We start from the raw sequence: 21,767 nt of genomic DNA, 5'->3' as shown, positions 1-21,767 counted from the left end.
TCTAGTGGCATGGCATCAAGGGACTTTTCCAGGCCTGCTCTTGGGAGGTCTTTCCAAACATAAAACCAGCAGCTGCTCTTCTCAGAGGCATCATAGAATGAATGGACCATGTGATAGACTGTTTTGTTATATAGTTGACACTGGGCTAGCAGTTTGAATGTGAGAAACAAGTCCTTCGTGGCCCTAAACTCTGTCCAGATCCATCCTGGCTTATATAGGAAATTGTTTTTCTCACTTAGCTTCATGATGGATTTTCTTCCAGGAGTAGAACCTCTAATTAAAGCAGGAATGTGTGAAGAAAGTCTGTAGAAAACAAAATATGTACATTGAGAGCCTGAGCTTTGGATGAGAATCTGGTCATAGAGTGAAACATCCTACTGTTGTAGATGGGTTGTGGTGCAAACCTGGGGAAAGTGTTCTGAGAAATGTCCAAGGAGCATTACTTGATGTGTTAATCATCAGATCCTTTCTGTAAGGTTGCAGTATTTTCTAAAACTTAGAAAGTATGTTGTGAGTGGAGCTTATTTTAGGCTTTGACCACTTGCATGTGGTCTGGGCCTCTATTCTTTTACTGTCTCCACTCTGGGTAGGCTATCTTATAGGCACTGTCTTTGTGATTGAAGATAAATAGCAAAATCTGTGGTTCTATTGACCTATTCGTTTGACTGTAAGAGAGTGCTAGATACTTATTGTGTTCAGGGAAGTCTCAGGATTTTTCTGAGGAAATCCAACCAACCTTTAAGAACAAAACTCAGATACTGAGAAAAATTACTCCTCCTTCAATGATCAAGAGTGTATCTTTATGTTTGTTCCCCAAAGACTCTAGTGAGTTCATTGCAGGAACCGTGTTTAGGAAATATGTCTATATTTTGAGATAGCACCCAGATATTTAGAGTCATGGGTCAGGAAAGGAACTTAGCAATCCCCTATTTTATTTTATTTTACTTTTTCCGTATTTTATTATTTTTCAAATATCTACATGGTCTTTGCTTGAACATGGCTAGTAGGTGGGAACTTGCTACATTTCAAGGGAGTCTTCCCATCTTTGGATGGCAGATTATTAGATAGTTTACCCACTTTCTTTAAAGACATCTGGAATAGGAAAACGTTAAATGTCTCTCATCATGGATACGAGCGCCGGCTCCTGTAGTTGGCATGGCTCCAATTGGATGCTTTGATGAAAGGGGTGGGAGAAGGTCTGCTTAGCTGGGAGGAGGAAGAAAAAGCCTAGGCAGCTCTGAGGTGATTGATATCACTCTTATTTGTATATTGTTTAATAGTTGCTTTCCCATCCACTGACCTTCTTTCTTCCCTTCCTTCCTTCCTTCCTTCCTTCCTTCCTTCCTTCCTTCCTTCCTTCCTTCCTTCTTTCCTTCTTTCCTTCTTTCCTTTTCTTCTTCCTTTCTATCTTCCCTTTTTCCCTCCCTCCCTCCTCTCCTTCCTTCTTTCCCTCTTTCCTTCCTTTTTTCTCTCCTTCCTTCTTCCCTCCCTCCCTCTTTCCTTCCTTCCTTCCTTTGTTCCTTCCTACTTCCCTCTCTCCCTACCCCCTCTCTTCTTTCTTTCCCTCCCTCCTTCCTTTTCTCCCTCCCTCTATCCTTCCTTCCCTTCCAAAGTTCTGTGTTTCACTACCACCTGGGGTCAAGGAGTAGAATAATCTGTGAGTGGAGGAGAAGGGAGGACCATTACAACTCAGAAGCCTCCAAGATTGAATAATCAATGAATTAAAAACATTTTTAAACACCTCATCATTCAGTTGTTCGTTAATAATTGGGGATTTAACCTTTCAGACTGTAAAATGGTGGTGAAAACAATAGCCCAGAAAACAGAAGTCCTCTTGTGCTCCCCCCAACTGTAACACACTGTGTGATTTTAGGCAAATTTACCTTGTACCCTGTTCTACTTTTAGTGAGGTAGAAGTGTTCATCCTTATCTCCACAGTAGAAATGTGTGAAGATGTAATAAAATCAAAATCAGTGAACTAAACATGTGAGTGCTAGACATTGGACTAGACAGGGGGGAAAACCCTCTAACTGCAGCAGATCAATTATTTCAGCAAAGGGCATACATTGTATACAGAAAAGACAGTAACCCTTAAGAGCTCACTGTGGATGGAATTCAAGATGCTATCAGTGGCTGTAGACTTGAACTGGATTCTCTTGTTGTTGAGGCCTGAATGCAGACTGAGATTTGTGAGGTGTTGGGGAGCAGCCCTAATTTCAGTAGCTCTTTTCCTGTGCTCAGTGTCTAACGAACATACACTGTCTGATCCTGTGTGGGTTCCCTGATCCTGCACATTCACTGTGGCTCTGCCCTATTTCAGACACATCCTAAGGAGCAGAGAAAGAGGTGGAATATACTCAACTGGCCTTGTCCTTCCGTTGAGACAATGGCAAGGGTGCCTGTGGAGGGGTGTCTGGGAAAAGTCTGCTGGAAAGTGGAAATAACTCACAAGTATTAGCAACACTTTGTCCTTGCCTCCGAGTCACACCTGTTTTCTGTCTCATTCTGTTAAAATCAGATTGTTTCAGAGTGTACATGGCAACACAGTGGGAGGACTTAGACTCTTACTTACATCATGGCAATTTGGCCTGAAATAAAAGGTGGATGTTTAGAGCCTCTGACCTGGGAAAAAAATTCATCTTTCTACTATTATCCTAGAAATCCAGATTTTGTCCATATCACATTCAAAAAATATATTTTATTTCTTCCGATGATGTCTTAGTTATTGTACTGTAAGCATGGAAATCAGTTAGAAACTGAATTTTCACATTCTCCTGCACAGTTACACTCTTCCTCCAAAGATAAGAAAATTGCATCAGTCTTCACTGGGCTCCTATGGCAACTTGTTAAATTAGGTCGAGATGTGGGGGCAGATAACATGGCTTGAAAGCCTGCTTGTTAGCTGAGTTAAGAATACATCAAATGCAGTGCTGGCTTCCGCCAAAACGTACCTCCTCCTTACTGTGAACTGCTTACGGTTATCAGGCTGATACAATCAGAATAGCTGTTTTCTCTTGTTCGAAGATACTTTCTGAACTCCTTCTAATTGCAACAGTCTGAGAGAAGTAGTCCAGTGTTTTCTAGATGTTTTATGGACCTCGGTGAAATGCTTTCCTGGTCCTCAAAAAATATAGGTGTCTCTGATTATTTTTTTTTCAGTTTTGGTAGCTGTAGAAGAGTATACTGAATTATCCAATAGTATTCTCCCTTCTTTCTGTCCCGCAGCCCCATTTTAAAGATGGAGTAGCTGAGGCTCGAGTGTGTGTGCACATGCACACACACACACACACACACACACACACACACACACAGAGGTTTATTCAAAGCCATGTAATTGCACTGTGCAAGAAAGTAGCTCCTGAGCTGAATCTTAAGTGTCAGATACTTTACCTGAGTACAGAGTCTCTTCACACAAAGGAATGAGAGTACTCCTCGCATATCTCCCTTGTCTCCAGAGGGATTAGGGCCATGTCTCCCTCTTGTCTCTAGTTGACACTGTACATGTATGGGTTGGGGCACGGGGAGGGGATAGCACTGGTGGCCTGTGAATCACTTTTCTCAAACTTCATTCTAGATTGCCACACACAGCGACAGAGATGGGTCCCTTCCCACGGCTGCTGCAGTTGTTACTGAGTGCGTTTGGGGGTGACACTCAGCAGTGTCCGTGTGCCCCCCCACTAGTTGCAATTATGAATGACATGGTTGTTTTTTTTCGCCTGGAGCCCACAGAAGGCTGAACCCAAAGCTGTTCATTACCTGTCATGAAATTATGTTTTATGGTGTTGTGTAGATTTGTAAACAGCCTCTCACTTTCCTTAAGGGTAAATTTGAGACTCTCTGGAATTTAACTTCCACATAGTGTTTTTTTTTTTAAGGGAGAGGTATTTTAGATACCAGATTAAAAGTTCCCCATCTGGTAGAAAAAGAAACCCCATACATTCCACGGTAGGTTCTTTCAAGTTGCTTCTGTCCTGAGATAAATCCTTTTCTTGCCATTTCATGGATGGCACTGGAACAAGTCTAGAGTCACACAGAAGATCCTGAGGCCACACCCAGAACTTTGGAATTTAGGGTTCAGTAATCCAGAGCTACTGCTAAAACATGTTTTTGAAAATAAACAACTTGACTGCAAAAGGAAGTGTTTCAAAGCCCTTCAATTCAGAATGCAACCTGAGATTTGGCAGCATTACCTGCAATCACAGTTTCTGCAGGAAAGCACTTGCAAAACGATCTCCGTGTTGGAGTATAGATGACAACTGAGAAAACGTTTGGTCAGGGCCAAGTTAGTGATCAGGAGGGGGAAGGGTCACAGAAACAAGTTACTAGTGTAGTGTGAATTTATGCAGGTGTTAAACGATCTAAACACAGGTGGGTATGTTTTCAATGGGGCAGAAGGTGTGACTTGAGCCAGGCTTTGGAATATGAAGTCCCTCCATGTGAATGATGTTGGTATAAGACAGTGTGTTTTGAGCAAAGCTGAGAAGGACCAGCTTGTTGATAGGTTTGTACAGTAGCTGCATTCAGAGGCCCAGGGAAAGCAGTTGACTTCCCTGAGGTGTCAGGCAGGCTGAAGCTGGCTTGCAGGTTGTGAAGCCATTGTATTCTCTGTGGTGAACCTGGATGGATAAGAGGAAGAGATCTTGGGAACCAGAAAGCCAGAAACAGACTGTCTTCACTTTCCTGTGCAGAGGCCCTAGTGATGAGCTGATGGCAGGAAGACCACTTAAATGGAACCTTCCTGCAGACCAGCTCAAAAACTGGAAGGGAGTCGAGTCTCTGTGCTTGGTGGTGGATGCTTAAGGGATATGTGGGATAGATGTGGGGTGCTCAGCTAAATAATGGGTTAACATGCGGCTTAGTGGTGAGGTAGGTGGTCAGATACTTTGGAGCACTGGGGAGGAACATTCTCAGAAATATTTGAACTACAAGGGAGGGAAAGCCCTTTTCCATTGCCTGCAGAGCAGTTTTACTGCTTCTGCCTCTTCACTGATTAACTTTGGGACAATTTTTCTTAATCGTCTTTTACCAGTAGAAAGGATCATATGGTTGTAAGATTTGACCTCATTGTTAACTGTTTTTCTCCCTGAATGTCTTAAAAAATGTGGCAAGTGGAGGCTCCTTATTTCTGCTTGTGGCTTCTGAAGCCCACAGTTGGCTGACCCCCTCAGTGTCTTGCTTTAGGCTTGAAGGGGCCCATGAAGCAGGAGAGCCTGGTGCACACTTTCTACTATTCCCAGCGTGGTGCTGTTCCCACCTCTGAGGCCTCGTGGGTGCCTCCCTGGATTTTGAGCAGCAGGAAGCTCACAGATTGGCCCCTCTGTCTTGGCAGCAGCTCTCTTAACCCCCCACCTGTTTCAGAGGAGCCTCTGAGTCTCACATTTTTGGGGTTGCTATCTCTTTAACAAAATCTCACGACAAGCGATGGAATTAGGTCCACTCTGTCTTCAGTTTGAAGCTCCACCTTTTTGCCTGTGAAGCATAGTGTTTCCATGGATCAAAATGCAGTGAGCTGCAGAGACATCCATGCAAGTCCTTGGTGCCATTAGGCAATGGGCCTTGGGAATTCCCTGTCAGCTCTGTTGGGAAAGGCTCTGCCAGATGTCCTGGTGCTCCCACTGTGCCCTAGGTATCTCTCTTCCCAGAATGGCTTTCCCTGCTGTGGAGCGTGATGCGGGGGGGCATTCAGAGGAGAAACTCAAATCTATAGCAATGCAGGCTTCCCTGTTCTCCCTAAAGTGACTTCCATGTGATACCTTCAGGTTGGATGTAGCATCAGCACCCCACCTGTCACTGGGAAATGCCTTTAGGTTGAAGTCTGGTGAGTCACAGGCCAGGTGGCCAGCCTGTGCCACTTTACCAGGGCCCTGTGTGGGGGCTGTATCATGTTGGGATTAAGAGCAGGGATTCTGGCTCTTACACTGAGCAGCCGTGTGATCTTGCATATCTCTGCCTCACTTTTCTCTTCTGCAAGATGATAATAATAATGGTTCCTGTCTCATAGACTTGTTGGAATTAGTGAATTGGTTTCTGGAAAGGACCCAGGATGGTGCTCACCGCAAAGGAAGTACTAAGTGCTAGCTGTTAACTACTACTTTATTCTCCAAACCTTTTATTTCTCCAGGATAATTCTAAGGGAAGGTTAGAGGCCAATGTATTCTACTTCTAAAATGCCAGTAATTGCTGGCAGGATAATGGGCAGAGCAGATTTTTAATATCAGACAGATCCTTTCAGTTATGCAACTCAATCCATATTTATTAGGTGCCTACTGTCTGTAAGACTTTGCCATACAGTACATTAATGTTTTTTAACTTCACCAGAAATCATATAAAGCAGATTCTGTTATCCTCCTTGTACAAGTGAGGGAGTCGAGTTTGTTTGGGAATGAATTTGTGTAGCCTGAAGTCACGAAGCACAGAACAAAGAAGATGCTTTTCAAATTTTTTTATGGTGTCCAACAAGTAAAAGGAAAATATCTAAAGTTTGGGCCATGGTACAGGTCTGGAAGGAAATTTGGGTAAGAGAATCCTCTACCTGCAGCTCAGTTCCAAGCAAGTATGAGCAAGCTGGTGGGGAATGCTTGGGTCAACGCAGTCCAGGGAGGAGCTCTGTGTCTCCTGGGCTAGGCCTATATGCCCTAGCGTGCTAGCTCCTCAGCTATAGCAAGCCCTAGGACACATCGAATTGGGGTTGATGCAGTAGAGCCAGCCCACTATGCTCCCTGCAGCAGGAGCTCTGACCAGAGCAGAGTGTGGTAGCCACAGCATACTGTCCCGGCAAAAGTGGCTTGTCAAATAGTCCAGCATGGCTTTCCCATCTGGCTCTTCGTAAGGCGGGACTCAGGACCATGTGTCTCAATGCTCCTGGCCCACAGTGGAACACAAAAGAGCTCAGCACTTACTGTTGACTATCACTAGCCCAATGGCTTTGTTTTCTGTGTGACTCACCTCTCCCTGAGAGATAAGGAGAGTGAAAGTTCTCCCAGGGTGATTGAATGTGAAAGTTTAAACTCTGCGAGGAGACTGGGACTGCCTGTGCTGGAGCCATGGTATAAAGCATGGCTCTGGGAGGTGTTTGATTTTCAGAGCAGAGGTGGTGCAGTTTCTTGTAAGGTGTCTACAGGTTCTTTCTCTGGCTTTTATTTCCCAAAGGTATAGGTGGAGCACTCTCTGCTCATTGCGATATGCTGACCCGAAAGCTTTGGTTGTGTAGCTCCGTAATGGTCATATTATGTTTTATCTTGCAACACAATCTGGCCACATGCACAGAAACCGTAATGATCACTTAGGATCTAATTTACCTCCCCCCAAATTCTAAGACGCCTAACTGGTGATTTCTCTCCCCGTTGATATTCAGAAGAAACTCTCCTCCTAGATTTTAAAATCACTTACAAAGGTGAACTTGAGAATCTTACTAAGAAAGTTACACTTCTGAAGTCCAGCTGTCTAATTCCAACCAGTGAACCCATCTTGCTTCTTGGCACCTAAATATTTAGAAAGGTATTTTATTTTTAGATCTTTATATTGGATAGAAAAATATTTCTTTGGTTTTTAACAAGGTTCTCACTTCCTACCCCCAAATCCAAGGTCAAACTCTCTCTGGCGATTTCTTAAAAGAGTCAGTTACCTAGAAGACATCAGGAGGAAAAAGCTATAGAGAAACCCACTTCCTGACTTGAGCATCACAGGGTCGCTGTCCAATTTCATGTCTGAGAGTTAAGCTGAAATGGTTAGACAGCGTTTGTGGTGGGTTTAGAGGAAAGAGCTGGCTGCATTTGAATAGAGGCTGCCCTTCGCAGAGAGAGGAACTGTCCCCTTTCTCCCGTTGTTGAGTGCTTGCAGGTGTGTGTGAGAAGCAGGAGCAAAAACAAAGGCCTTTCCTCCCTATGCTAGAAATGTGTAACTGCCTTGTCCTCAGACCTAAGCCCTACTGGCCAGAGGAGCGTACTGAAGTCTGTCTCAGTGGAGCAACACTGCCAGCCAGTGCCAGCCGGCGGGGCTTGTCCCGGGCATGGGTAGCAGACAAGGTGTCCCCCTCTTCCTCGCTTGGGGCTGTGGATCTGTCTCTTTAGGACCCATGCTTATGGGCAGTGCTAGTGAACTCACTGTGGTCAGCCCCTGTGACAATAAAGTGGTGCTGCTTGGTGAGGGGCATGGGTTATGGGGGAGAGAGTTCATGGGGGGAGAGGGGCACCAGGATTTCCCCAAAGCAGAAACGTTGTGGTACTTTCACTTGCAAAGCAGTTCCCATCTGCTAGCTCTTTGGGTGCTTACTTACTTTTAATTAAAGCAAGGATTTCAGAGTCGTCCCTAACTTTCAAAAATCTTCAGTGGTTATTCTCATTTAAATATGTAAAAAATTTTGTTTATAGACTTTAACTTTGTTTTAACCTCCAACTTTCTACTTTCTCAAAGTTGTCATATAAAAGGCCAGTTTATTTCTTGGAAGCCTTAATTAAATTTTGTCTAAACTTTTGCAATTTAAAAGAATTGCCCTTTTTTCAATTTCATTTTCCCTTTGCAAACTCTGTTTTAAAAAATGTTTTTCTATTGTTTCAATTCTTCTGTTTAATTCTCTTGTATTTTCTGTTGCCCTTGAATTGTTTTATACTGCGATCGCTTCTTCAGGTTTTCTCTCTCTCATCCTTTCTATAAGCTAAAGGCTTAATTTTATCTTTATAGGGTGGGGAGGACCAGAAATTACCGTTTCTATTTTAGGAATGGGAGAATAAAGCCCAGAGAAGTTAAAGGAGCTGCAAAGATTGCACAGTGAATCAGGGAATAATTGAGATCAAAGTCCTGTGCCCATGACTCCCATGTGGAACTTTCTCAGGGAGATATATATATATATATATTATATATATATATTATATATATAAAATCATATCCATGTTTATTTTTAAAATTTTCATCTTTTTGAGACAGAGTTTTGATATACAGTTCAGGCTGGCCGTGAATTCACTTTGTAGCCCAGCCTGGTCTCGAACTTGTGTCGATCCTCCTGCCTCAGCCTCTGAAGCTCTGGGATTACTGGCTTGCAACACCACGCCTGGCTCATATTTTTAAATTTTATACAATACTGTCTCTGTCCTTCACTGCCTGACATGTAATTTTTAAAAAAAATTAAAAAAAAAACTTCCTCTTTAAATTAAAAAAACACAACTCCCTCTTTGTTTTTTGGTCTGACATGTGAGAGATGACCTTGACAGTCAAAAGCTGATTTTAAACCAGGTGAGGTGGTCCACACTTATCATCCCAACACCTGAGGGTCTGAGGCAGGAGGATCACCGTGAGTTCAAGGCCAACCTGGGTCACATAGTGAACTCAAGGCCATCCTGAACTGTAGTGAGACCCTGTTTCAAAACACCAAGCCAAAACAGGGCTGTGTGTCCATTATGAGATACTGGCTATCTAATGATAAATAAGTGCAAGTTTATTTAGTTATTGTTCATCACTGTTCATCAAGTGTATTTTGTTAGGATATTCTTTGTTATGAATGATCGGATCTTTTATTTCTAGTCACTACCGTTGAGTTCCTAGCCATCAACAGAGGAACATATTTCTAGAATAGAATGGCTGTGCAGTGATTCATTACACTAAAGCACTGTTGGCTAGTTGAGGACAAGGTCTAACTGAAGAGAAATGGGAGAAGGCACCCGCAGGGATAAAACCAAACCAAAATGCCCAGAACTCTCTACTACTTTTTTAAAGCTCTTCTCAGTGCCTTGATTGCCAAGCAGTATCTCCCTTAGGCAGAAGATTTGATGCAGCTTCAGGTTGAGGTGGCCCAAAGAGTGAGAAACTTATTGGGATATTTTCTGTTTAGTTTGTTATTAAACATTTCCTAAAGACTTAAGGGAAATTGATTTTAGAATGTAGCATCACCCACCCCACCCTCAGATGTAGGTGCGCCTGTTGCAGTGTGGAAGGCAGATACACTTGGAACAGATGGGTCATTTCTGGATTCGAGTGTGCTGTTTTTGCTGTCATCATTTGGCTGTGGGTAGAGACACCTGGCTGGGAGGGAGGGGCCAGGCAGGCCCGTTCTGTTTGAGAGCCACCTGCCAGATGTGTGCTGTCGGGGCAGAGTCAGCCCTGTTGCAAGGGTGACCAACCATGAGAGTTTCATAGGTTAAAATAAATGCGGTATCTTGCCCACACTGAGATATTTCATTTGAATTTTAGAGTAGAGCTAAAGGATTGTAGCTTTTCAGCGCGGCAGATAAACCCCCAAGGGACAGGAGGTGTGGTCGTTTTTATTTTGGGGAGCAGCCTGATACAGTGTAGCCTGGGAGTCACCCATATGGTTTGACCCCAAATATAACTTCTAAAGAGAAGGGATTTAGGTGCCTTTTAGATCCTTATGCTTGTTTCCCCCCAGAGGACTCCTTGTAGTAAAATCATTCAGTAAATGTTTCTGAGTACCTGGCACTGGGAATATAAGCATCAATAAGACACGAGGAGGTGAACCTGGCCTCATTCAACAACAAGCAAGTCTTGTGGGTTGGTACTTCTTAGGTGGTGAGGCGGTGTCCTAGGCTCTGGGCGCAGAGGCGAAAATACAGAGTGCTGCCCGTGGAGCTCCCGTGCTAGGTGGAAGAGAGATGAGCATTGAGGAACCGTCAGGGTTCCAGAAATATGAGAACTCTGCCCAGGAGAGGAGCTGCCCAGCACTGACCTCTGTCTGCAGGGAAGCCAGCTGTCTTGTGTCAGCCTCTCGCCAGGGGCAGATGGCAGAGTGTGCACTTGTGGTTGAAATGGAAATGAGGAAGGAGCAGGAGGAAAAACTGAAGTCTAGCCCAAGTCCTGCTCACCAGCCTGCAAGACTGGAAAGCGAAAAGAAAGACATACACGGGCAAATGGAAGGGTTATTATCAAGAACATCTTAATAAAGCTTGGCATAGAGGCACACACCTGTAATCTCAGCAACCTGGGAGGGTGAGGCAGAATGATCCTAAATTCAGGGCCAGATTGGGCAGTTTAACAGATACCTTGCCTCAAAATAAAAGGGCTGAGGGCAGAGCTCACCACCAGAGCTCCTAGCATGTGTTAGGGTTCAATCTTCAACAGGGGGGGAAAAAAGAAAAAAAAACCTTACTGCAATTTGGTCCTAGCCCACTGCTATATATTAAGTCACTCAGTTCTTAGCTTCAGGGTAAGGGACCAAAACAACAGAGGAGTTTTAGTAACCAGCCCTTATTGGGATAGATAGTAGGCTGTTTAGTTTCCAAAGAAGAGACTTAAAATACAAACACATTGAGCAAGAATTTATCTGAAGCTGTACCTTTCAAAAAAAAAGAAAAAACAGAGGAAAAGATTTTTGCCTGTGATTTGTAGTGTCTAGAGGGTCCCTCTGGAGGAACACATTCACAGGGTGACCTGCTCTGCTGCCTGAACTCTCCATGTACCCACCTGATATCTCTTCTTCCAAGGTAATATCATGTTCTTTAACCCAAGACCCATCAGTTCTGTAGTTAGAATTTTCCTCCCATCCCCTAGACAAAGCAGCCAGAGGAAATTCCCCAGCTGCAGCCAGGGAGGCAGGCGAGCAAGTGGGTGGTGGGGACAGTGCAGGGGGTGTGGAGGCTCAGCAGGATGGGAGATGGGCCCTGTTTGTGGGGTGCCCTTCCTCCCCCTGACCGCCTTGGAAAGAGACCTCCTCCTAACAGGGACCCCTCTGTTGTTGTGGCTCGGAGCACCACTTGAGAAGCATAGTTTCCCAGTGATGCCACTGGATTCCTGATGTGTGACACTGCAGGGCAGCATGGTGAAGGGTGCTGTTGACTGCCGGGGGCCCCAGACAGGGACACCATTGTGAGTCACATTCAATATATGAGCTCCCCTTTCCCATGACTGGGGCTATTCTTAGTGTGTCGGTCTCTGCCCCTGGGGATGAAGGTCACTGGGACTGCAGTCCATCTAGGTAGGTGGATGGGCTGGGCACAGGAGTTGGGGGTGCACAAGGAGAATGGAGGAAGAGGCTTCCATTGCAGAGCACATTAGAGCAGGGGCAAAGGATGGGGCTTGCGGCCATATGGTTCAAGCAGATCTGCACCAGGAGGGACAGAAGCGCTCTTAGTGTGGGTTGTAAGTGGGCGTGTGAGACCCATTCATTGTTTCTGCCAGTCTGGGGCATAGGCATGCATATGGCTGGTACATGAGTGAAACCAGGGGGCACTGTCGCCCCAGAGCTGCCTCCAAGAGGCCCTGATTTACCCTTCCAGACCCCAAGCGAGGGTGATGTGGGCTGCAGAAGCAGCTCCTGTGTGAGACTCCAGAAAACCAGCGCGCCCTGAAGCCAGAACTCTTGCAGGGCTCAGCAGTTGTACCCTGGAGAACAACTCTGTCCCTTTCACACTTCTGTTGCTCCCTACAACCAAAGAGCAGTTTAGGAGTCAGCGAAAGGCACCAGAGGGGACAATCCAGGAGGACCATGGGTCCTGTCTTCTGAGGCAAGTGTGGGCTCCCTCGTGGGTGAGGGCACTGCGTGTGCCTGTCAACTTCATGCATTCACCAGAGTCCCCTGTGGCACTGGGAAGGGGACTTGAACTGAGAGCGCCAGTCTGTCAGCCTTTCTGGCTGTGAAGATAACCAGAGATGGTTCTTCCCATTCAACTTCTCTGCTTTCCCTGGACATCTGTTTTTCCTATTTGTTCCCACTTTCCTTTGTTGTTAATAGAAAAAAAGAGTTTGAGAGCATAGCACATAGGCCTTGGGTTTCCAGTGCCCAAATTTAATATTTTTATGTTGCTCTGAACACAGGAAAACTCACAGTGAGGAATAAAACCTTAGCAGGCAAGGACTCACCCTTTCCCAGGGCCATATTCATGGACATCAGTTGTTTGATACACACAGAGAAAGGGCTAAAGCGAAGTACTCTTTGACATTTCAATTCAGGAAACGGTGCTAGAGGGAAAACAGCAATGATAATTCTCTCTGAGGTTCTCTGGTCTGAGTGGGTGCCTGTGTCATGAATGAAACCCCTCTTGGCCTCACGGCTGCGAGTCTGAAGGCGGAGCTGTGCTGTGCTCACCGTGGCCCTCCTCCCACATGCCTCTGCGCACATGGCTGCTGCTTCTACCAGTGCCTGGGATTTCCTTGGTTTCCCCATTCTTTCCAACCCTCTCTTTAGCTTGGTATATTAGGTTCTAGAGACTTGAAGACAGTGAGCGAGGTTCTAAGATAATTAGTGGGAGGGGGAAATAATGATAGAGCAAAATCTAACCATCACAAGAGGACTTCATCACTAGCGCTGGTAATAGTACTTGTGCATGTGGCTACCGAAGCCAGGAGGAGGCATCTAGTGCCCTGAGGCAAGTGTGAGAAATAGGAAGAGATGATAGATTTTTAAAGTCCTTTGGTCATTAGAACTAGGCAAGCAGTTTAGATGCCAGGCTTTTAGTTTTGTCTCATCTTGGGAGAAGGTAGTGTTGAAATGAAGAGTTTTGGGGCCAGAGTAGCTGGGTCCCAGTCCCAAGTGCTCTACTTCTGACCTGTATGGCCTTGCACAAGTTAGATAGCCATATAGCATACCAGCTTCCTCTGCTGGAAAGTGGTGCAAAGAATACTGACAGTGTGTGCCCCTAGACTTGATATGAGGAACCGTGAGGGCCTTAAAGCATTGGTCAGAGGCTGGTGTATAGCAGGTGCATGGAGTCGTGGCTCATCTTAGTATTCTTCTCTGTCTGGGGTCTCACAGCAGCCTCCTTCCCCTGACACGTCTCAGGTTTGTGGTGTAGACTTAGGAGCGTCGTCTTTTACAGAACTTCAGGGTAGCTGGTTTTTCTGTGTCTGTTTGTCTTCAGGGATCCTATTGTTTGCAGTCTTTGTGAACTTCATCAGGAAACCTGTAATGTCATGAGGACTCTTGCAAGTGCATTTCTTAAGAGCAATTTGCTTTCTTTCCTTCTGGGCCTATTAGAATGGCCTCTTCATGGATTCTTCAGCTAATGCCATGTTATGAGCCCAGGCAGGGTACAGTAGCTGCCACCCTAATTCCCAAGAAACTTGAGTTGTTAACTAAATGGCTGTTAACAATGGGTAGACGACAGTAAGTAAAGATTTACCAGTGCAGCCCTCTGGACTAGTTCTTCAAATGTCACTGTATTTTGGAGGTATTTGCTCAATCTTTTTATTCTTAAGTACGTATAAGGTACTTCATGCATGATGGCTTTAAAAAACTAATGGTGCATTCTCAGAAAGGTGAGGTGGAGATATTTCTTATTCCATATTTAGCTTAGGTGTGCTGAAAGAGGGTACTGGAAACCACCATGAGGAAGTCCTTGCTGGAAGAAGGTTTCCAAGGACTCTCGGCTGACCATGCAAGTCAGCTGTTTCTTCTTCATGTGATCAGTGGAGGCTTCTTTGGTGATTAGGGTCTGACTTTGAACCCAAATCACATTACTTTCTTGAGCTCTTTTTGCTGCATCAATAGGGTGCAAACAGGAGCACCACTTGTGCCTGGCCCACAGTACATGGGTGGGGAGAGGATTTTAGGAGCAAGTAGAATGATATAGGTAAGTATGCTTTAAATTAGTGTAAGATATTACAAGAGAATAGCCATAAAGGAAGCTTCTCTTTTAGATGGAGAGGGTCTTCAAACTTATTTCCTGTGGAATCCAAATTTATTTTAGATCAAACACATTAGAAATTTCTAAGGCTAAGGCTTAGAGCCTTGAAACATCAGCTCTTAGAAGATGGAGCATCCCAGGCTCCATCTACTAGGTGGGTTGTTCCCAGTCCTGTCCTCAGATGCTGTAGGAGATGGTGTTGTAGGGTGCAGTGTAGCCATGTAACAAACAGTGCACACACTGTCAAACCCGTGTCAGTCTCTCCAGCTAACCCCAGAAATTACATAGGAGCTTCTGATGGCTCCATCGTCTCAGAATAGAAAGGTCCACTAAGAGGAAGATGATGTGGTATAAATCCTTTAGCATAGGATAAAATGACTGGTGGGGTACACCAGGCCTTCTTTAGAGATAAGATCTTAAATGTTGGTGCTAAGGCAAGAGAATATTGTGTGTGTGTGTGTGTGTGTGTGTGTGTGTGTGTATGAATACACTGAACCTATAAAGACAGTCTGGGCCAGTCATCACCTGACCTCAACTTCCTTGGGTAGCAGATTGATCCCATGAGGTCAGATACCTTCCTTGCTCATTTTGGTGCTTGCTTGTGTGTGGCCTGGCACATCTTGCAACAGTGGTGATGAGGAAATACTGTGACTGAAGGACATCTGTTTCCCAGTGACAGGACCTGAATATAGTGACCCTTCCCAAGCACAAATCAGATGCCAGAGGCTCCCTATTACATAGGTGTCCTCATGAGCTCTGATTTTTCTTGGACTTGGCAAACCATTCCTTAATTAATGCTATTCCTTTTACGGCAAACGCAATGGCTTGGTTTTTGAAGGCACATAAGATTATGCTTCCTTAGAATATTTCAGAAGATAGACTCTATATTTTCTTTCTAGAGTTTGCTGAGAAATAAAAATGACTGACCCTTAAATCAATAAAAATAAAGCAATTGATATATTGTCTTACATGCTTTTTGTGCACATGTGGTAGAAAGATCTTCCTTTTAGTCCGTCTGAGCTCAAGATACTTTTTTAGCATTTTCACTGCAGGTTGCCGTCGTTTTCTCCTGACGACATAGACTCAGGGGGCAGGTGGGGGTAGGAGCAGGGACAACACTGTCTAATGGGATTAATGACTGAAAGCACTGGATGTGTGGTGTAATGATTCACAACGCCTTGTGTCTCCAGGCAGTGGACCGATCCAGCTGTGGCAGTTTCTTCTGGAATTACTCACTGATAAATCCTGTCAGTCTTTTATCAGCTGGACAGGAGACGGCTGGGAATTCAAACTTTCTGACCCAGATGAGGTAAGAAAGAAATGACTTAAGAGGTCTGGGTTGAGGGAGGGATAAGAGAAAACTCATCCTGGAGGGGGCCTGGATGACGTTCTGTAGGTGTGAAATCCCAGCTCTGCCACTTACTATTTGTGTGACCTTGAGCAAGGTACACAGCCTGCCTGAGTTTCATCTTTTGGAAAACAAAATATGCCACTTCCCATTTGTTTTTTAAGGTTAACTGATAAATACATGGAGTGCCTGGTATATAGTAAGCCCTTCATCGGTGAAGTTCCTTTCTCAGCCTTATCATTTTTTGAGGCTCTGTCTGTGACTGTCAGAGGGACCAGTTCAAGAGGCCTTGGAAGTTTGGTGCAATTTGTTCTATTCATTCTTTCGTTTTGCAAATGCTTATTGAGTTGTTGATCTGTGCCATGCCTGATTCCGATGATAAAAAACAATGAACAAGGGAGACAAGATCTCTGTTCTGGCAGACATGAGAAAATATTTGTGCTCTGTATAGAAAGAACGCTTCCTGTTGATGTGACGAGCAGGTACGACTGCAGCTCAGCTCTTCCTCTCCATGCCCTCCATGTGCATTTCAGGCTTTCAAAGCAAGAACATTCTACTAACAATATGAGTGTCTTGGTTATCTTTTTCATTGCTGAGACAAAATACGCAATACGCGAAGTTAAAGGAGGAAAGGTTTATTTCACTCATGGTTTGTGGAGGTTTCAGTCCATAATTGTTGGGCTCAAAGGCAGATGGTAGCATGGCAGAGAAGAACCAGTTTATGGTAGGCAGGAGACAGCAAAAGCAAGCAAACAGGGGACCTTAATAGCATCTTTCTCCCCCTTTTATCATATCCAGGCTACTTAGGGCAGGTAGCACTCACATCCTTAGTCCTAGTACCCTTGCACCTAGCATTGCACCATGAATCCTAGAGTCACACACTATAGATCCAGCCGCCTCTGAAAAAGCCCCGCCTATGACCTCATGAGGCTTTGGAGGGACATCTAGACACAAGAGAATCAAATTCTTTAACTTCATTCTATGAGAGTTTAGGGTCACTGCATTTTCACCAGCTTAAATAACTATCTTGACTGTCATCCCTACCCAACCTTCAAAAACCAGAATTCAGAAATTGTGTCATTTGCAACCACATGCATATAACTGGAAAACGTTACATTAAGTGAAATAAATCTGGCACAGAAAGACCGATACTGTGTGTCATCACTTGCATGTGGAAACTAAAAAGTAGGCCCTGTAGAAGTAGACAGCAGAACAGTGGCTCCCAGAGCCTTGGGAGGGCGTGGCAGTGGGAATGCAGAGAGCTTGGTTAGTGAGCACAAGAGGGAAGAGATAACTTCTAGGGTTCTACGGCATACTAGGATGACCATGGCTGACAACTAATTGAATATTTTTAAATAGTGCAGAGGATTTCAAAATGGCCCCACAGAGAGTAATGCTGTATAGACATGGTAATACGTATGCCAGTTCCCTGATCTGATCATTATGTACTATGCACGTGTTGAAATGTCACACTATACCCTGTAAATATGTGTAATTACTGTGTGACAATTTAAAATTAAAATATTTAAGAAGAATTCAGAGGAGATAGTTCAGAAAGTAGGTATGTAGATCTCCGATTCTCTTATTTGCACATGTTGGGCCAATATAAATCTATATTGACATATAAATACATATTTGGAGGATAACCTATAGATTTTTACCCACTCCTTCTTTTAAAACTTTTTAATTTCAGGTGGCAAGGAGATGGGGAAAGAGGAAAAACAAGCCTAAGATGAATTACGAGAAACTGAGCCGTGGTCTACGCTACTATTATGACAAAAACATCATCCACAAGACAGCAGGGAAACGCTACGTGTACCGCTTTGTCTGTGACCTGCAGAGCCTGCTGGGCTACACCCCCGAGGAGCTCCATGCCATGCTGGATGTCAAGCCAGACACTGATGAGTGATGGACGTGGAAGGGCCCTGGCTACCCTTCTGAGACCTTTTAGAGAACAACTGTGTTGGTCGGACTCCTGATTTTTAATTGTTATTCTATTTTTTATTTTCCAGAACTCATTTTTTACGTTCAGGGGTGGGAGCTAAGGGAGCTGCAGCTGCAATCCATTGTGTGTGATTGAAAGGGAAAGCCAGGACTTGTGGGGTGGAAGGGCCAGAAGGTCTTCAGCAGAGTTTCAGGAGAGAGGAAAAAAAGGTCTTAGAAGCTTGAACGTTCTGGCTTAAGGAAGCAAGCAACTAACGTGTCCAACCATTTTTTAAAATCATCCATGATAAAAGCACATCTTGAGTTATGGACCCATTTGCAAGAGAAATTGTTACATCGAGAATACAAGACTGGTGAAAGGCAATTAATTTGCTGTTGTTTTTAAATCTGGGAGGGAAGAATGAGGAGGGTGGGATAAGAACATTTTCTTTGAAGGACGGGCTAAAAACCAAGGATTATTTACCTTTCACTCTGCTTTTTGAAAAAAAAAAAAAAAAAAAAAAAAAAAAAGGACTTTATGGGGAGGGGTCCAACTGTTCTTGTGTTAAAATTTATTTTATGAAATTTTGTGCCAGTATTTTTTTTCTCAAAAAATCTTCTTAAGCTCTAAGGTGGTCTCAGTATTGGAGTATCATGCAAGTTTGTTCTTATTTGCTGGCTGAGGATTTTGTCACAGTGAAAGAAAACTGTTTATATAGACCCCATTGGAAAAGCAAAGCTCAGCCGCTGAGATCAGGGATCCCAATTTCATGTGACTTTTATATGAAGGAAATATTAATGCTGATTTGGGTACAGGGGAACTGTGTGCGTGCATTTCATCTATAATTTTTAAAGTGTTGCCACAGCCCTTTACTTATTTGTCATATGTGGATTCTCGGGGTTAGATGTAATGTTGATCTATGAAACATTAAGTCTTTGAGCTGAATGTATTTTGCAGCCCTGAGTTTCAACTATAGTCAATGTAGGAGCACTGCTGAAGTCATGGAAAGGAAATTGAAGGAGGAAGTTTAACTTGGTTCTTGATAGTTCTCTACCTGTAACATAGATGACTTGGAATTAAAGCTGTGTGCATGGGCATTACCCCCTCAGGTGTAAGAAGTGTATCCTGGCTGCATGTTGTTCCAGACTAACACTCCACAGTTTCTCCTTTATGTCTTATGCTTCCAGTATCCCACAGTTATTGCTCCCTCCCCAGTATTCAGCAGAGAGAAGCATAAGCTTTCCAGTAGATGACTGAAAGAGTGACTTCAGACACCAAGAAACTGAAGAATGTATACTTTCTGGATTTTAGAAACTACAGATATTAAGGGAGCATTTCAGTGCAGTGTGACTTGCCTGATTTTGGGAAGAGATGTGCAAGGCTTTCCTTTGAAGACCAGAAGCTAGGAGGGTAGGATGTCAGATGAGATTCGCATGCAGAGGAGGTGGCGCAGATGATGCTGGGCCTCGCGCTTGGATCTGTTGCCCTGGCAGAGGGTACGTGAAGGTTAATTGGAGAAGGGAGGAATGACTTGAAGGCAGAGGAAACAAGGAAAGGAGCTTGAGTGAATAAAAGAAGGTGGTCCATGAGATTTAGATAAGTTTTTAGCTTCCCCCAAATTTGAATGCAGTCAAGAAAGGCAGCAGTCTTCCTGCTGGTTCTGCAATGAATCTAAAAATGATGTTGGGGGAAAAACCCAGTATCTAAGTAGTGAGGTAATGTGCCTACTATCAATAGCATTCCTCCCACTACAGATGCGGTCAGTTACGAGGATGACAAGGGACTGCCATGAGAGGGGGCAAGAAACAGTGAAGGTGGACTTCTCAGGGCTGGCCCTTTTGGGGATTTAGCTAAGAAACTGGAAGTGCTAACTACCTTCTAGCATATCTTCCTGATATGCTGCTGACTCACAGATCCCCTTGCAGGCCCTGAATTATCAGGAAATAGGTCTGTGATTCACGACGGTCCTCATATAGAACAGTTGGTGCATATACATGTAAAGCAGAGGCAGAGTGATCCCAGCAGTGTATTTTGATCTCACACGTGCAGGTGCCTTAATGAAGCTCTCCAAATATTTTAGGAGCTGCTCAGGGAGTGTTAGATGGAACTGTATGGATGACAGTGTTTTCTCTTAGGTTATGTGGTCTTTGTTGGGCACTGGTAAAAGGGGTGTGTGTGTGTGTGTGTGTGTGTGCACATGCATGTGTGCTGTTTGTGGCAAAGCAAAACTGCAGCTGAACTAATACCTGAACTTTTTAGTTAAGTCTTTTCACATTTCAGTGATGGGTGAGAGCAGAACCAGAGCCGAGTATCGGCCATTGCTTACTGTTTACAACCAGGCATGAAATTACTTTCTCAAGTCATCAGCCTTTCCTATGAAATGGATGTGAACTCTTCTTCTCGGAGTCTGTCCTGTCCCTGCAATCCGCATAGCAGATGAAGTGTCAGAAAGTGCCTCCTCGGCCTGCTCTTTTGCTAAGATGCCCTTTCTCCCCACGTCCACTGGTTTCAGGATTTGTAGCTAGTGTATTATTACTACAGACAGCTCCATCCATCTGGCCATATGCTTTTTCCCCTTTTGTCTAAAGGCCAGAGACCATCCCAGGAAGAGTGGTGGGTGGTTTATACACTGGAAATGTAGCAGCATTGTTGCATTGATGCTTTTTAAAAACACATGTTAACTTCAGAGGAAGGACGGGCAAATCAGGTCTAGCTGGGTGAAACCCTTATTTTCCTGGAGATGCCTTAATCTGTGTGGGTTTTGGCTTTCAGGCCCGGAGTCACTTGGTTCCTTCCTGCGTTCAGGGGAGGGACTTCCCTACACAGAGCCTGACTGTGTGGCCATAGGGAGTGGTGGTGGTATTCCAAGATCAGATGTGCCCTTCCTCACTTTGGAGATGAGCACTCTGGGTTTTAGAGCATTAACCTGCCTAATCTTCATGGGGAAAAATACATTTTCTCTCTTCTAGTCATGCTGTGCATGCTGCTTTCTCTGTTGGGGTCTATATAAATTTGTTGAACTTTTACCTACATTCCAAAGAAGTGTCAAGGAACCACAAATATATGTATACATATACATATATGTCATATATAGATTAAAATGAAATTATCTCTATCAGGAACACTGCCTCAGTTATTGAACTTTTTTTTAAGAATACTTTTTTTTAAAAGCTGAAAAGTATTGGAGTGAAAAAGATGTTATATTGTGTTTGACTATTTTCCAACTTGTATTTTCATATAATTTATATTTTTTAAAAGCTGAAAATTTTAAAGCAAGATTAAAAAAAGGAAAAGCAGGTGCTTTTTAAAAATCAGAACTGAGGTAGCTTAGAGATGTAGTGATGTAAGTGTCTATGTGTTTTTTTTAAATGCAAAAAAAAAATTCTTACCAGGGAGTTTTTGTTTGTTTATTTTAGTCGCTGATGCTGGCACATCATTTTGCTGGAGAGTTTTTTATATACTGTAGCCTGATTTCATATTGTATTTTAAACTGTGTGAAATTAAAGATGAAGAAATTCATTCATAATGATGTGGCTTTGGCTTGATTCTTTCCTCTCTGGATCACTTAGTGCAACAGGACAAATTCACCAACCAGAGACAAGCCCCAGACAAAAAGTAATTTATTCCATCGGATCTCCCGCTGTCAGGACCAGTTTCAATAAAGAATTCTTAATAAAGAGGTGAACTGTAATAGGAATATAGGGAAGTAATCTTAACATCCCAATTATCGAATGTATTGGAGCATCCCTTTGTTTAACGTCCCTGGCTTTAGCATACATCATTTGTTCATGTCACAAAGACTAGAGTTGGATGAAGAACATTTTTAGTGATTCAGCAGATACACTTTTGACTTCAGCTAGGTACAGCCCCTGATGTGAATGCAGACAGTTTTAGGTGCTATACACAAGGAGCAGTATTTTTGTTTCTT

At 43.8% G+C, this 21,767-nt stretch overlaps 1 protein-coding gene across 8 annotated transcripts in view; it reads left to right on the top strand.

The window, feature by feature from the left end:
• The window catches only part of Ets1 (v-ets avian erythroblastosis virus E26 oncogene homolog 1), a 168,660-nt gene extending 147,295 nt beyond the window's left edge, over positions 1–21,365 (top strand). For all 8 annotated transcript variants that reach the window (XM_005378526.2, XM_005378525.2, XM_013511112.1 and 5 more), the window contains 2 exons: positions 15,758–15,876; positions 17,609–21,365. In XM_005378526.2, the coding sequence (XP_005378583.1) occupies positions 15,758–15,876; positions 17,609–17,824 (335 nt within the window). In that variant the 3' untranslated portion in view covers positions 17,825–21,365. The remainder of the gene's footprint in view (positions 1–15,757; positions 15,877–17,608) is intronic.
• Positions 21,366–21,767: the final 402 nt, after the last annotated feature.

Source organism: Chinchilla lanigera, unplaced genomic scaffold (assembly GCF_000276665.1).
Source record: "Chinchilla lanigera isolate Chin_1 unplaced genomic scaffold, ChiLan1.0 scaffold00011, whole genome shotgun sequence".
NCBI lineage: Eukaryota > Metazoa > Chordata > Mammalia > Rodentia > Chinchillidae > Chinchilla > Chinchilla lanigera.
The sequence above is the reverse complement of the archived record's forward strand: the minus strand, read 5'-3'. Positions and strand labels throughout refer to the sequence as shown.